Source organism: Drosophila novamexicana, unplaced genomic scaffold (assembly GCF_003285875.2).
Source record: "Drosophila novamexicana strain 15010-1031.04,08,12 unplaced genomic scaffold, DnovRS2.1 tig00001720-arrow-arrow-pilon, whole genome shotgun sequence".
NCBI lineage: Eukaryota > Metazoa > Arthropoda > Insecta > Diptera > Drosophilidae > Drosophila > Drosophila novamexicana.
This window is the reverse complement of record NW_020824881.1, coordinates 192394-204898: the sequence shown is the minus strand read 5'-3', so window position 1 is coordinate 204898 and position 12505 is coordinate 192394. Positions and strand designations below refer to the sequence as shown.

The window sequence follows — 12505 nt, the reverse complement described above, 5'->3', positions numbered from 1 at the left end:
CAACAATAACTATCGATAGATTAGTGGTGAGCAATTTACAATGGTATTTTATGGTGGTTTAAAAATAATAGTATGTGACTTCAATATCGTGATTTGAGAAGTAAAGATATATTGTAATTCAGATATAATATTATTCAGAGGGCGTTCTGCTGCGAACATGCTCCCCCCGTTGGAAGATACAAGCTTTCAACCGATGTGGTCTCGATTGGCAGAACGGCGATTTTGGCAATGGCTCTCTTGACCAGACCATTTTGTGTACGAATGACTGCTACTCTCACAATGCCGTCGTCACCCGTGATGACGCTGTCGACTCGACCAAGCGGCCACCTGAGTGGTGGTGCATTGTCCTCCTTGAGCAGCACGATGCTGCCGGCCTGAAGATTTTGCTTGGACGATCGCCATTTCCCGCGCTCTTGGAGCAACGACAAATACGATGTACTCCATTTCTTCCAGAATGATTGCTGCATGTGACATATTCGCTGCCAACGGCTGAGGCGACCTATGCTTAGGTGAGTTATGTCTGGCTCGTCGATAGTGGCATTGGCTTTGCCCCAGATGAAGTGCCCAGGCGTGAGTATCTCCAAGTCATTCGGGTTTTCTGTAATAGAGCAAAGCGGTCTTGAGTTAAGCATTGCGGATATTTGACAGATGAGAGTTCGGAATTCGTGGAATGAGAGAAGAGAATTTCCAACGACGCGGTAAAAATGATATTTTGCTGACTTGACAGCGGCCTCCCACAATCCTCCAAAATGTGGCGAACGGGGCGGAATGAATTTCCAGTTGATTCCCAGAGCTAGGCAGTTGCAAACAATCTCATTGCGCTGGGGATCGCTTATAAACAGGTCGCGCAGTTCCTTCAGCTCATTTCGAGCACCCACGAAATTTGTGGCGTTGTCTGTCCATATTGTATGCGGTTTCCCTCGAAGGCTGATGAATCTCTTCAAGGCAGCGATAAACGATGACGTGGACAGGTCCTCTACCAACTCTAAATGCGTTGCTTTCGTTGCAAAGCATATAAAAATTGAGATGTAGCATTTCGTTGGTGAGCGATTCCTGACCTCTGATTTGACGTAGAAAGGACCGCAAAAGTCGATGCCAGTTACGTGAAACGTCGGACTTGGCTGCACACGCTCAGCTGGTAGCGGGGCCATGACTTGCTCCAGAAGTTTAGGTCGCATTCGAAAGCAGCGCACGCACCTGTTGATGATATTTGAGACAGCCTTGAGACCTCCGATGGGCCAGTATCGCTGGCGGAGTGTTGCTAGAAGGAATTGCGGACCAGCATGAAGAAATTCCAAATGATAATATGTGATCATAGCTGCGGTGACTGGGTGGCGTTTAGGCAACAATAACGGATGCTTTGCTTCATATTCCAAGTTTGAGTTCTGAAGGCGCCCGCCGATGCGCAAGAGTCCCTCAGCGTCCAACAGTGGGCACAATGAACGAAGTTTGCTTCTTGTTGGAAGCGGCCCTTTTAAGCTGAGTGCTTTGTACTCTTCGGCGAAGTGCGTAAGTTGAATGTTTTTTATAAGTAAATGCGTTCCGCACTTGATATCATCTGGAGTGAGTGGACCTTTTGAACTCGTCGAATCAGATCTTTTTAGCGCAATAAATCGATACACGTATGCGAAAGTGCGCTGTAACTTGGCAAATGTGTTGTTGAATTTACAAGATGCCGATAGGTCCGTCTTCGTTGATACTACCAGCACTTTCTGGCGTCGTTCTGGAAGCTCAAAGGGATAGGCGACGTTTTGAGGCCAAGTCGAGCTAGCGGCCTGTATAAATGGGGGTCCATTATGCCATAGCTGTGAGTCTAAAAGTTCCAAAGGTGTGCATCCACGTGATAAAATGTCCGCAGGGTTCAGCTGAGAGGGTACATGATGCCAGGTCATGCCCTTGGTCCGCTCCTGTATTTGTGATACCCTGTTGGATACAAAGACGTTAAACTTTGAAGGTGATTCACGAATCCATGCAAGCGCTACTGTTGAGTCGGTCCAGCAATGATATCTGCATTCGAACTGAATGCACTTGGCAATGTTTCCTATGAGCTCTGATAATAAAAGTGCAGCTGCCAGCTCAAGCTTTGGGATTGTCAGCGTCTTTAATGGGGCGACCCTTGATTTAGAGCATAGCAAATGTGATGAAAATACCCCTTGCATTTCGGATCTGACAAATACGCAAGCACCATAAGCGGCTGTGCTGGCGTCGCAAAATCCATGCAGCTCATACGTAGCTAGCGGCATCAATACAAAACGGGAGAATTTCAAGCTGCTGACAAATGAGAGTTGCGATATGAGTTTGATCCATTCGAAGTGTAGCGACTGCGACAGGCATTCGTCCCAATTGACCCTTTCCTTCCACAGTGCTTGGAGAAATACCTTTAACCTGGTAACGATGGGAGCGATCAATCCGAGCGGATCGTAAAATCTCGCTATCATTGATAATATGCTCCGCTTTGTGACTGGTCCTTCGGGTACGATCTCCGCAAAGTTGAAAAGCAGGCTATCCGAGCTAGGGCTCCAAGCTAAACCAAGCGTCTTTGCAATGTTGGTGCCATCCTTGAACTCCATTAGCTTCTCACAATCGGATTCGCTTTCTCCTTTTAATGCATCAGGCTCGTTTGAGCAAACTTTCTGATTGGAAAGTGACCTTTAGCCAGTAGCAGTTTTACTTGCTGTCGGATCTGAATGGCTTCTTGTATAGAGTCCCCTCCAGAAACTAAATCGTCTACGTAGAAGTCGCGACAAACTGTCTTTGCAGCTAGTGGAAAGGTAGGCTCTTCGTCGTGGGCCAGCTGCTGCATCGCTCGAATTGCTAGAAACGCAGCGGGTTTGGTTCCATACGTTACTGTATCCAGGGTATACGTCCTTATGCTTTCATTTTTGTGATCACGTCATAAGATGCATTGCAGAAATTGATCTGGATGCGTTATTCGTACACAGCGGTACATCTTACAGATGTCACCGCACATGGCAACCTTTAAAAAACGAAACTGAATTAGAATGTTGAATAATTTGGGTTGAATTGCTGGGCCTGTATGCAAAAGATCATTCAGAGATGCGCCTGACGTGGATTTGGCTGATCCATCAAAAACGACGCGCAATTTGGTGGTTGAGCTATCTGGCTTTTCTACGCAGTGGTGGGGTAAATAGAATTGTGGGACAAGCTGCTGCTTGGAAGCCAAAGACATGTGGCCCAAGTCGATGTATTCGCGCATGAATGCAGAGTAGCTCTCCTTCAGCTGGTGATTTTTGTCCAATTTGTTTTCGAGCGACTTGAAACGTCGTAGAGCACGTTGATATGAGTCTCCTAGCGTGTCGAAGCTGAGCTTTGCTGGAAGCCTAACTGAATACTGCCCTGACTTTAGTCGCGTGTAGCCTTGGAGAAATAACTGCTCACATAGTGCGTCTTCATCAGAGAGCGCAGGGGTTGTACCGCAGCAATTGTCGACTTCCCAGAATCGTTTTACAATATCCGACAGTGGATCCTCCCATGGATTAGGTTCCTTGTAAAGGGCTGAAAGGGATGTGTGTTTGTTGTGTACGCGAGAGAGTCCGCCAGACGCAATCCATCCGAGCTTGGTCTTTTGGAGCGTTGGTAGGTTATCCGCCATTCGAATTTGGCCGATGCAAATGAGATCGAAAAATAGTCCGGCACCAAGTAATAAATCTATTCTTTGAGATTTGAAAAACGTTGGATCCGCGAGCGAGATGTTTTTGGGGATATTCCACCCAGAGATGTCTAACCCAAAGTGGGGCTGATAATCCGTTATAGTGCGAGTAACGACTGCTGAAAATGATGTGCTGAAGCTCCTATCACGTGACTGCGCTGATATGTCAGTGGACATGTTAGAAGATAGGGTTGATTCGCCTATACCAGATATTGATACGGCAGCATGATGAGTTTTGAGTTGGAGCTGCTTTACTAGACGAGCAGTGATAAAGTTGAGTTGAGATCCAGAATCCAGTAATGCACGACAGGGTATGAATAAACCTGAGTGGCTCTTGGCATATAAGATGGCGGTTGGAAGCACCACATAGTCTACAGGCTGGGCATTCGTGGCTTCAGGTGCGAATTCAAGAGCAGTGCTGACGAGAGTTGAAGATGGTGGATTGCTTGAAGACGATGCGTGAGGCTGGATCGTGGCTGCAGCCTGCAAGCTTGGTGTACACAGGGCAGATGATTGAGTTGTGATGGGGCTCATGTGCAGCAACGAATGATGTTTTTGTTGACAATGCCTGCAGTGACCTTAGCGACATTGCTGCAAGCCATGGCCTTTGCGCAAGCAGTTTAGGCAAAGATGCAATCGCTTGGCCTCCTTGTGGCGCAAACTTGGGGACAGATTAAAAAATAACGGGCATTTAACAAGAAAATGCTCTTTTGAGTCGCAAAAATTACAATTTTGCTGGTAATTGTTAGATGAGGATGCAATGAATGTGTTACGATTCAATTTTTGTACATTTCTGGTAACCTGGTGGCTAGGCGTAGGTGCCGTAGCGCCTTTCAAGTTTTCCATCATGCGGCATCTCTTCTCTAAGAACGCCGACATATCCGTCCACCTGGGTAGCTTATCCGTTGCAAGCGCTTCCTGCCACTTTTCCTGGGTGTGGTGATCGAGCTTGTGCGATATTGTGTGTATGAGTAATCCGTCAGCCAGCTCCTCAGTTGTTGACATGGTGCTAAGCGCCCGAAGATGAGAGTTAATTTTGTCACTCAACTCACGCAACGCCTCTGCTGATCCCTTTTCAACGCCTGGCAGGCCGACTATAGCCCGCACGTGGCCCTGAAAATGTAGCAACTTATTATCAAAACGCTTTATGAGTAACTCCAACGCCTTGTCGTAATTCACGTCGACAGGCTCTAACGATTTGATTGTGTTGAGAGCAGCACCATCCAAGCACGCACGTAAATGTTGTAATTTCTCAATCTTACTCAGGTCCTCATTGCTGCCAATGACAGTCTTGTACATGGCGTAGAAATCCGGCCAATCCTCGTAGGAGCCGCTGAACCTGGGCAGCTGCAATTCCGGTAGGCGAGACTTACGGTTGAACGAGTGAGCAAATGTGTGCGTACTTTCAGCAAAGCGTGGGATAGTTGTTGAATTAGCGTCAGTCATACGTGCCTTAGTGACTATGTCCATTTGACGAGCGAGAGTGGATTTGATCTTCCAGTAAACCTTCTCGAAGTCTGAGCGAGCGTCCGTTGAAAGCTCGAGCAAATCTAATTTTTCTAGCCTTGACTGGCTGATATCAAACTCGGCCTTCAAGCTCTCCGCCGATTCTATACGCACCATCAGATCGGCCTCGTCAAAGCTGATCATCTCACCAGCGCTGAAGAATTCGTTCATTGCTAATAGTTGGCGTTGAACAGAAGCGCATTTGGCTTTGCAAAAGTCTTTTTCACTTGTCGAATTTGCCATTCTGTTGTTGGCGAGGTTATGTTCGGTTGGTACGTTTTGTTGAGTGCTCACTGTACTCCGGCCTGTCACCAAAGTCCACTTATGGAGAAGAGCTTTGCCCTTGACCACTGCGAATGTCACAGAGTGAGCAATGCGAGAATGCGATTACCGTTTTATGTGTGCAGCGGCTTGTGTATGTGTATGTATCGAGATCAATTGTAGCGGCACTTGCATTCACATTCATATGTATATATGTAAGTATGTAGGTATCTGCTCACGGGCTTCTTTTCTAAGCAAAGGGTTGTGCTTGGCACTGATATGCACCAAACAGCTTGGTTATAATAGCCGATCTGCTAAATAACGCGATAAGATCGTTAGAGAGAAGCGCGCACTCGAGCCGGTGTGCGAAATATGTATGTACATACATATGTACATATGTCTGTACTTGAGTTTAGTGCCTATGCTGCAGCAGCAAAAGAGCGATGAACAACGAAAGTGAGATTTGCGGCAAGACGAGAAGCAAGAAATAAAAATCACGTCGGGGTCACCAATGTTTTGAGGAGATGCTAGTTTGCACCCCACTTCGGCCCCTTTTATGTTTTATAAATTTTAATAAAAATCAAAGGAGCCTTTAGACTGCTTGTAATGCGTGATTTACTTCTCGAACTTTCAACAATAACTATCGATAGATTAGTGGTGAGCAATTTACAATGGTATTTTATGGTGGTTTAAAAATAATAGTATGTGACTTCAATATCGTGATTTGAGAAGTAAAGATATATTGTAATTCAGATATAATATTATTCAGAGGGCGTTCTGCTGCGAACACTAGTAATAATGTGTTTTGACCTTGGCCAAGGTTTTTGCAATGCCTGTGTGACCTCCTTGTACTGGATCATCATGTAATGTAGACAATATAGCTTCTTTCTCTTTAAAATTTGTTAATGTGGTCACCGGGACGAGTAGCGCTACTCTCAATGTGTTCAATATTTTATTGCCCATAATTTTAAAAATATCTATTGAAACTTTTTCAAAGATATTTTCCCACGGTGCCATTTTCAATTGGCTGATTTTTAATATACCGGCTTCTTTTCGAGCCTTGGAAATAGTTGTCCTAAGTCAATATATCCATTATTAGTATATAAAACTCCAATATCAATTTTTGCTATAATTTTCTTACCATGTTTAAAGAAACATAGCATATCTTTTATATGCAAGGTCACTACTTTACGTACTTCATCATTATTAATGACTTCGTATACGTTGGGCTGAGAAGCTGTTTCAGTAGATTGCCTTGGCATCTCTACTTTATTGTTTTCTGCGCAGAATTTTTGTCTACTTTGATACCTGGTAGAGACTTTCAGGATTTTATTTTGTATTTCTTTTAGTTCAGATATTGTTATCCGTGACAATGCATCGGCTACAAAATTATCGTTATCTCTTAGGTACTTTACTGTAAAATTATACTCCTCTAATTCAAGTCTCATACGCGTTAATTTAGAACTGGGGTTTGTCATTGAAAACAAAATGTTAGTGGTCTATGGTCTGTTTTTACTATGAAATGAGTTCCGTAGATATAGGGTCTAAATTTGGTGATTGACCAATAAATTGCTGTTAATTCTTGTTCCGTCGTACTCTTGTTACTTTCTCCTTTGGTAAATGCTCTCGATGCGTAAGCTACTGGAAGCTACTACTATCATCTGTGATTATACAAAATTCTTTTGTAAAATCTGGATATTGTAACAGAGTAGGCTTATTTAATTGAACTTTAAGATATTCAAATGCATTTTGACAATCATCAGTCCATTCAAATGGAACATTCTTTTTATTTAATCTTGTTATATGCCTAGAATAATCGGCGAAATTTTTGATGAATCATCTGTAGTAATTACAAAATGCTATAAATCGTCTAGCGCTATCCGAGTCATGTGGAACTGGATAATTTAATATGACATCAAACTTTTTGTCATCTGGTAAGATTCCCTTATCTGTGCATTTGTGTCCCAAAAATGTGACTTCATGCATGAAAAATGAACATTTTTCAGGATGTAGCTTCAAGTTGTGTAGGAAACACATGTCAAAAACACTAATTAAATTGTTAAGCATGTGTTTTTCGGAACAACGGATTACTATGAAGTCATCCATATAAAGGAATGCTTGTGATGGTTCAAGACCAGAGAATGCAATTGTCATCATTCTTTGGAATGAATTTGCGGCTATTTTCAAACCAAATGGCAATCGCGTGAAGCGATAAGAGCCATTGCTCGTTGAAAAGGATGTTATATCTCTAGAGTTTTTGTCTAGCTCAATTTGATGGAATCCTGACATTAAGTCAAGGCAAGAAAAGTATGTTGCTCTTCCTAGATGATCTAATATATCATCGATCCTAGGAAGTGGAAATTTATCGGATAGCAATTTTTTATTAATTTGACGATAGTCAATTACTAATCGCCATTTTTTCTTTTCATTATCTATGGATTTCTTTGGTACTAGTAACAGTGGACTGTTGTATTCTGAGGCTGATGGTTCAACTATTCCATCTTTAATTAGTTTATGAGGATTTCTATAATTTTTTATATATACAGGTTCATCATCTTTTAATCTTAGTTTCTGCTTATAAAAATTATTTGTTGTAATTGGTTCGGTTTCAAGTCCGAATATGTCTGTATATTGACAACAAAGTTCTTTTAATTGTTTATTAAATAGTTTTGGAAAATTTTTAGTTAACTTTGACATAAGATTGTTCGTTCTGGTTTTATTATTTATTTCGGATATATCATAATTTTCTAATGGTTCATAATTCAACTTATTTATATTAACCATTTGATCGGTACTAGTTGTATTTAGTAAACGGACAAATGCATTTGCAGCGTTACGACTGTGTTTGCTGCATATATACCAGGTTGAATTTCCTGGTTCGGAATTAGGATGCTATCTTCATTTGAAGTTAGCTCGATTTTCCGGACAACTTCGGATCTGGCCGGTAACACTATTGTATTATTACCGGAGCTGTAAGTTATGGGAACATAGATGGGATAATTTAGATTATCTGGTCTTATTATGAGCAGATCTTTTGAAGGTGTAAAATCTAATTGACAATTATATTTTTTAATAAAATCTATGCCTAAAATTTTATCACACGGTACAGAAAAAGTTGAGTCGACAATATGGGAGTTGTGTGGAATTATATATTTAGTTGCTTGTATTTCTAAAGATGTTAGTCCTTTGGATTGAATCAATGCTTGAGAGATTCACTGAATATTAACTTTATTGTTAGTGTTTATATCATTGAAAGTGTCGGAATTTTCCTTAATCAAAGATATATCTGTACCAGTGTCTATCAATAATAATAGTTTCTTGCCTGTAGCTACATTCGTAAATGTTACTAATATATTTACACTAAGATTAATCGAATGAACCTTTTTACTATCTATTGCTGTGTACCTAAGGGCTGTTGGGAGTTTCCCGAAGTATTTTGGGCTACTCTCACATTATTGTTATTGCTATTGTTGTGGCCTCCGTTTGAGTTACCACGGCCTCTAGAGATTCCTCTATATTGGCCTCTCTGTCTATTGTTGCCATTATTATTATTATTATAATATCTATTGTCATTATTTTGGTAATTTCCGCGGTTGTTTCCGCAGTTATTGCCTCGGTTGGATCTATTTCTCTGATGCTGCGCAGCATATAGGACTGTGTTCGGCTGTCCGGTTGTTTCTGTGCAACTATTTACAAATTTTGATACGGCATCATTCATAGTATTGAAGGTACCAGCTTGCATGATAAGTTTTAAATTATCGATTGTACAATTTTTAGTTATTGCTTTGACTGCATGCTGAGTGGAATAACTTCTGGCTAACTCTAGGGGTAAGCCATCTGTTATATATGCACCTTCTAACGTTTTTGTCAACTGCTCGACCTCTAGTATGTACTGGTTAGCAGTTTTATTGCGTTGCTGTAGGTTCATCAGTTTTGCTGACAATACTTCTACAGTTTCACCTTTGACATTGCTTTTTAGTCAGGAAATGACTTCAGTTATTGTTGTTTCATTTCCGACTAGATTTCTGGCGACACCTTTTAGCCTTGATTTTATTATAGAAACAGCTAATTGTTCGTGTTCGCCTTTTATTAATTCTAATATTTGTAATGCATCAATAAAACCTGTTAAGTTTTCAGCTTTACCATCAAAAATTGGTATAAGCTTGGATGCTGTATTAATAAAATCAATATTAGTTTGCGCCATTGTGATATTGCTGCTTAATTTATTCTCTATTATGCCTGTACCAGTATCAGAATCTGTAGAATTATCGAGATCTGACATTAAAACAGCTGGAATGGTAAGATTATTTAAATTTTGCTCTTCTATTTTAGGGTTTGTCTTCGCGAGCTCTTCTGACTCTAATTGGTCAGTGTCAGTTTTTTCTGTTGATTCCGGTTCATCACCAGTTTCAACTGTTAGAGAAGAGTTAAGTATGGTCGGTACTGATATATCTAAATTGAACTTTAGTATAATTAATATTAAATTAGATCGTAGTCTAATTAAAAATTTTGATACTTGGGACCAATGATCTTGATTTAATTTTTCTCTCTGGCCATGTATTAGTATACGTGCTTCATTACAGCATTCTACTAGTATTTCTACATGTTTCTAAATAGTGGTTTTTTGAATTTGCCTGTTTTGCGTAAGTGACTTATATGATTTATCAAAGTCAATTTTTATGTTATTTATTTCTTTATATAATTCATTCCATTCCATTATATTATGGATATGAAGTCTTTCTTTAAAATAAGAGTAAACTGAACTCTAACATATGTTGCTCTAATTGTCTTTAGTGTAGCCATATTTTTATTAATATATATTTTATTTGTAATTCATTATATTTGTTTTATTTCATTTTCTTAAAGTTACAAAGTTAATTATAGGGTTATTTTTTTTTCAATGTTGTTTGTGCTCTCTTTTTTTTTTTTAATTAAATTTTGCCTAGGTCATTTGCCTGGCTCATATATTTATTTTTTAAACATTTGTTATGTAATTTATATAGTTTATAGAAACAATTTGCGCACATAATAACAACAATTATTATTAACAGTGTGTGTATTAGTTCTAAGTCATTATTATTTGACTCTACTTTATTAATGACATTAGCAGTGGAGTCCACTGACTTAACGTCTACTATTGCCATTTTGGGCGTATATATTTTAAGATAACTATTTGTTGTATCTTCAGTAAATTTTACTATTGCATTGCTTTGCATTTACGTTAACAAGTTTTTCTACCTATTGGTTTGTATAGCTTTACGGGCTATACTTCTGATTGAGCGGAGATTGTTCCGCACAATTTTACAAATTTTATTATAATAATGTTAACTGTTGCTCCAAATGTCCAGTTGTCCTCCGCGTCAGCTGGTCGTCGCCGGTTTGGCTACGCTGACGCTCCTTCGTAGGCGAAAGTGGCGGAGTGCCCCTTGCGCTGTTGCCTTCACTGCTGCTGATGTCCGTGGCCTATTGGCTCAGGCGGGGCCGGTGCCGGTCTTCACACTGGTCTTTGGTCCCAAGCATGCGAATTTGCATGCTGGAGCGTATAGTGATCCAGGGCAGTCGTCGTTCGGGCAGACGTCAGGTTTCTTCGGCAACGGCTTTGGAGATGGTGTTTTTTCATTAGTTTTTCATTTATAACTTTGATATTTGCTGAGTGAGTTGCGGTATTTGGCTTTCTTTGCTGGAGGCTTTCTTTCAGAAAATCCAGTTCGGCAGTTAATTTTTGTACTGTTGCCCATGTGGGCGGCGTATTCGTGTATAATAGCCACTTAATGTGTGCTATTCTTTTGTTTATTTTGTTTTTCTGGCCTCCGCGTTTGCCCATTACTCGCACTCTACTCACTCAGACTTTCGGTTTTTTTTTTCTTTCAATCTCTAAGTCTCCCGCGCTGGCGTAAGGAACGGATTGCCTCTCACACTTGTTGACTGCTGGTCATCACTTGTAACACTTTTCATAGTTGTTGTTGTTTTGTATAGTTGTTGTTGTGTGTTTTTTGTTACTGCCGTTGCTGCTGTCCTTCCATGTCCAGGTCTGTTTTGACCTTAGTCACGGTCGCCATGTAATAGTTAATATTATCGATTCCAAATAGTTAAACACACGGGCACGTCTGTGCCGTTTGACTTTAGCTTTTTCAATGATTTCTTCAATATATTCTTGTGGCTAAGACCGCATAGCTGCGCTGCCAGTTACGCCAGCAGTGGAGCGGCTTCATACATATTTTGTCTTATCAGCATAATCGAGAGAGAATGAGTCTTATGTACATATTTGCATGTATGTATATATGTGCTACGAATGGTCAGCGTGGGTCTGCTGACTTAGCGTAGCTCATAAGTGGGCGATCATATTACACGCTCACACGAAAAGGTTTTGTTTGTGTACTGCAACAATGTGTTGCTGATTTATTTATGCTTAAACGATGTTACTTTATTGGTACAGTGTACCCTCAATATATGCACATACTACAATAAGTTAACACGCGCAAGCTTGAGTTTGCTGACAACGCTGTTGCGCCGGATGCCGTCGCGATAAAGTTGCAGCCGAAATCCGAAACTCGCACGCGTAAGTAGCCGGATCGCCCGCTAGAAACGCCGACTCAGCATTCAGCCGGCATTCCAGCCGGCAGCGGTGGCTTCATGGTTCGATGCAGCTTGCCCTAAGTTTCAGTTTGGAATTTGTTCTTTTATAGTTCCAAGGAACTTGAATTAAAAACGGATTACAAAAATAAAAGATAATTTAACTGAATATCAACAAGTAAGAGGTTCTAGTCGGGAGTTCCCGACTAGGGGATACCCTGAACCCTCTTATTTCAACACCAAATAAATTAATAAAAAAAAGTTCCCATGGCAGGGCTCGAATTGGCAACTGACCGCATTACTTACTGTCGACTTTACTCAACAGCCACACCAGCAAAAAAAAATAATATTAATACTTTCCCCGGTAGGGCTCGAACTCGCGACAGACCGCACCACTTGCTATGCCTCTACTCAGCAGCCACACCAACAATTAAGTACTTATGATAAAAAAAGGAACTAAAATAACATTACAAAAAAATGATGCAATTACCATGC

General features: G+C 40.8%; 1 protein-coding gene and 1 long non-coding RNA gene across 3 annotated transcripts; one reads left to right on the top strand and one right to left on the bottom strand.

Annotated features, from left to right (window-relative positions):
- Positions 1 to 421: 421 nt before the first annotated feature.
- Positions 422 to 5929, bottom strand: LOC115768242. Of its 2 annotated transcripts, none has more exons than XM_030712768.1 (2): positions 4460 to 5929; positions 422 to 598 (listed from the first exon to the last, which is right to left on the bottom strand). In XM_030712768.1, the coding sequence occupies exons 1-2, from the start codon at positions 5417 to 5419 to the stop codon at positions 515 to 517; spliced, it is 1044 nt and encodes a 347-aa protein (XP_030568628.1). In that variant the 5' UTR covers positions 5420 to 5929; the 3' UTR covers positions 422 to 514. The 2 variants fall into 2 exon arrangements, with proteins under 2 accessions (XP_030568628.1, XP_030568629.1); XM_030712769.1 differs by having other exon boundaries at positions 4472 to 5929.
- Positions 5930 to 7192: 1263 nt separating this feature from the next.
- LOC115768245 lies at positions 7193 to 8061 on the top strand. The gene is made up of 3 exons (XR_004018499.1): positions 7193 to 7371; positions 7444 to 7744; positions 7892 to 8061. It is a non-coding gene; the product is annotated as an uncharacterized LOC115768245 (long non-coding RNA).
- The last annotated feature ends 4444 nt before the right edge of the window (positions 8062 to 12505 follow it).

Bases quoted from the DNA above. Each gene is read 5' to 3' on its own strand.
- LOC115768242 (XM_030712768.1), bottom strand. From the start codon at position 5,419: ATGGCAAATTCGACAAGTGAAAAAGACTTTTGCAAAGCCAAATGCGCT. The intron at 599-4,459 runs GTACAAAAATTG...GCTCTATTACAG, and splicing joins GCCACCAGGTTACCAGAAAT to AAAACCCGAATGACTTGGAG.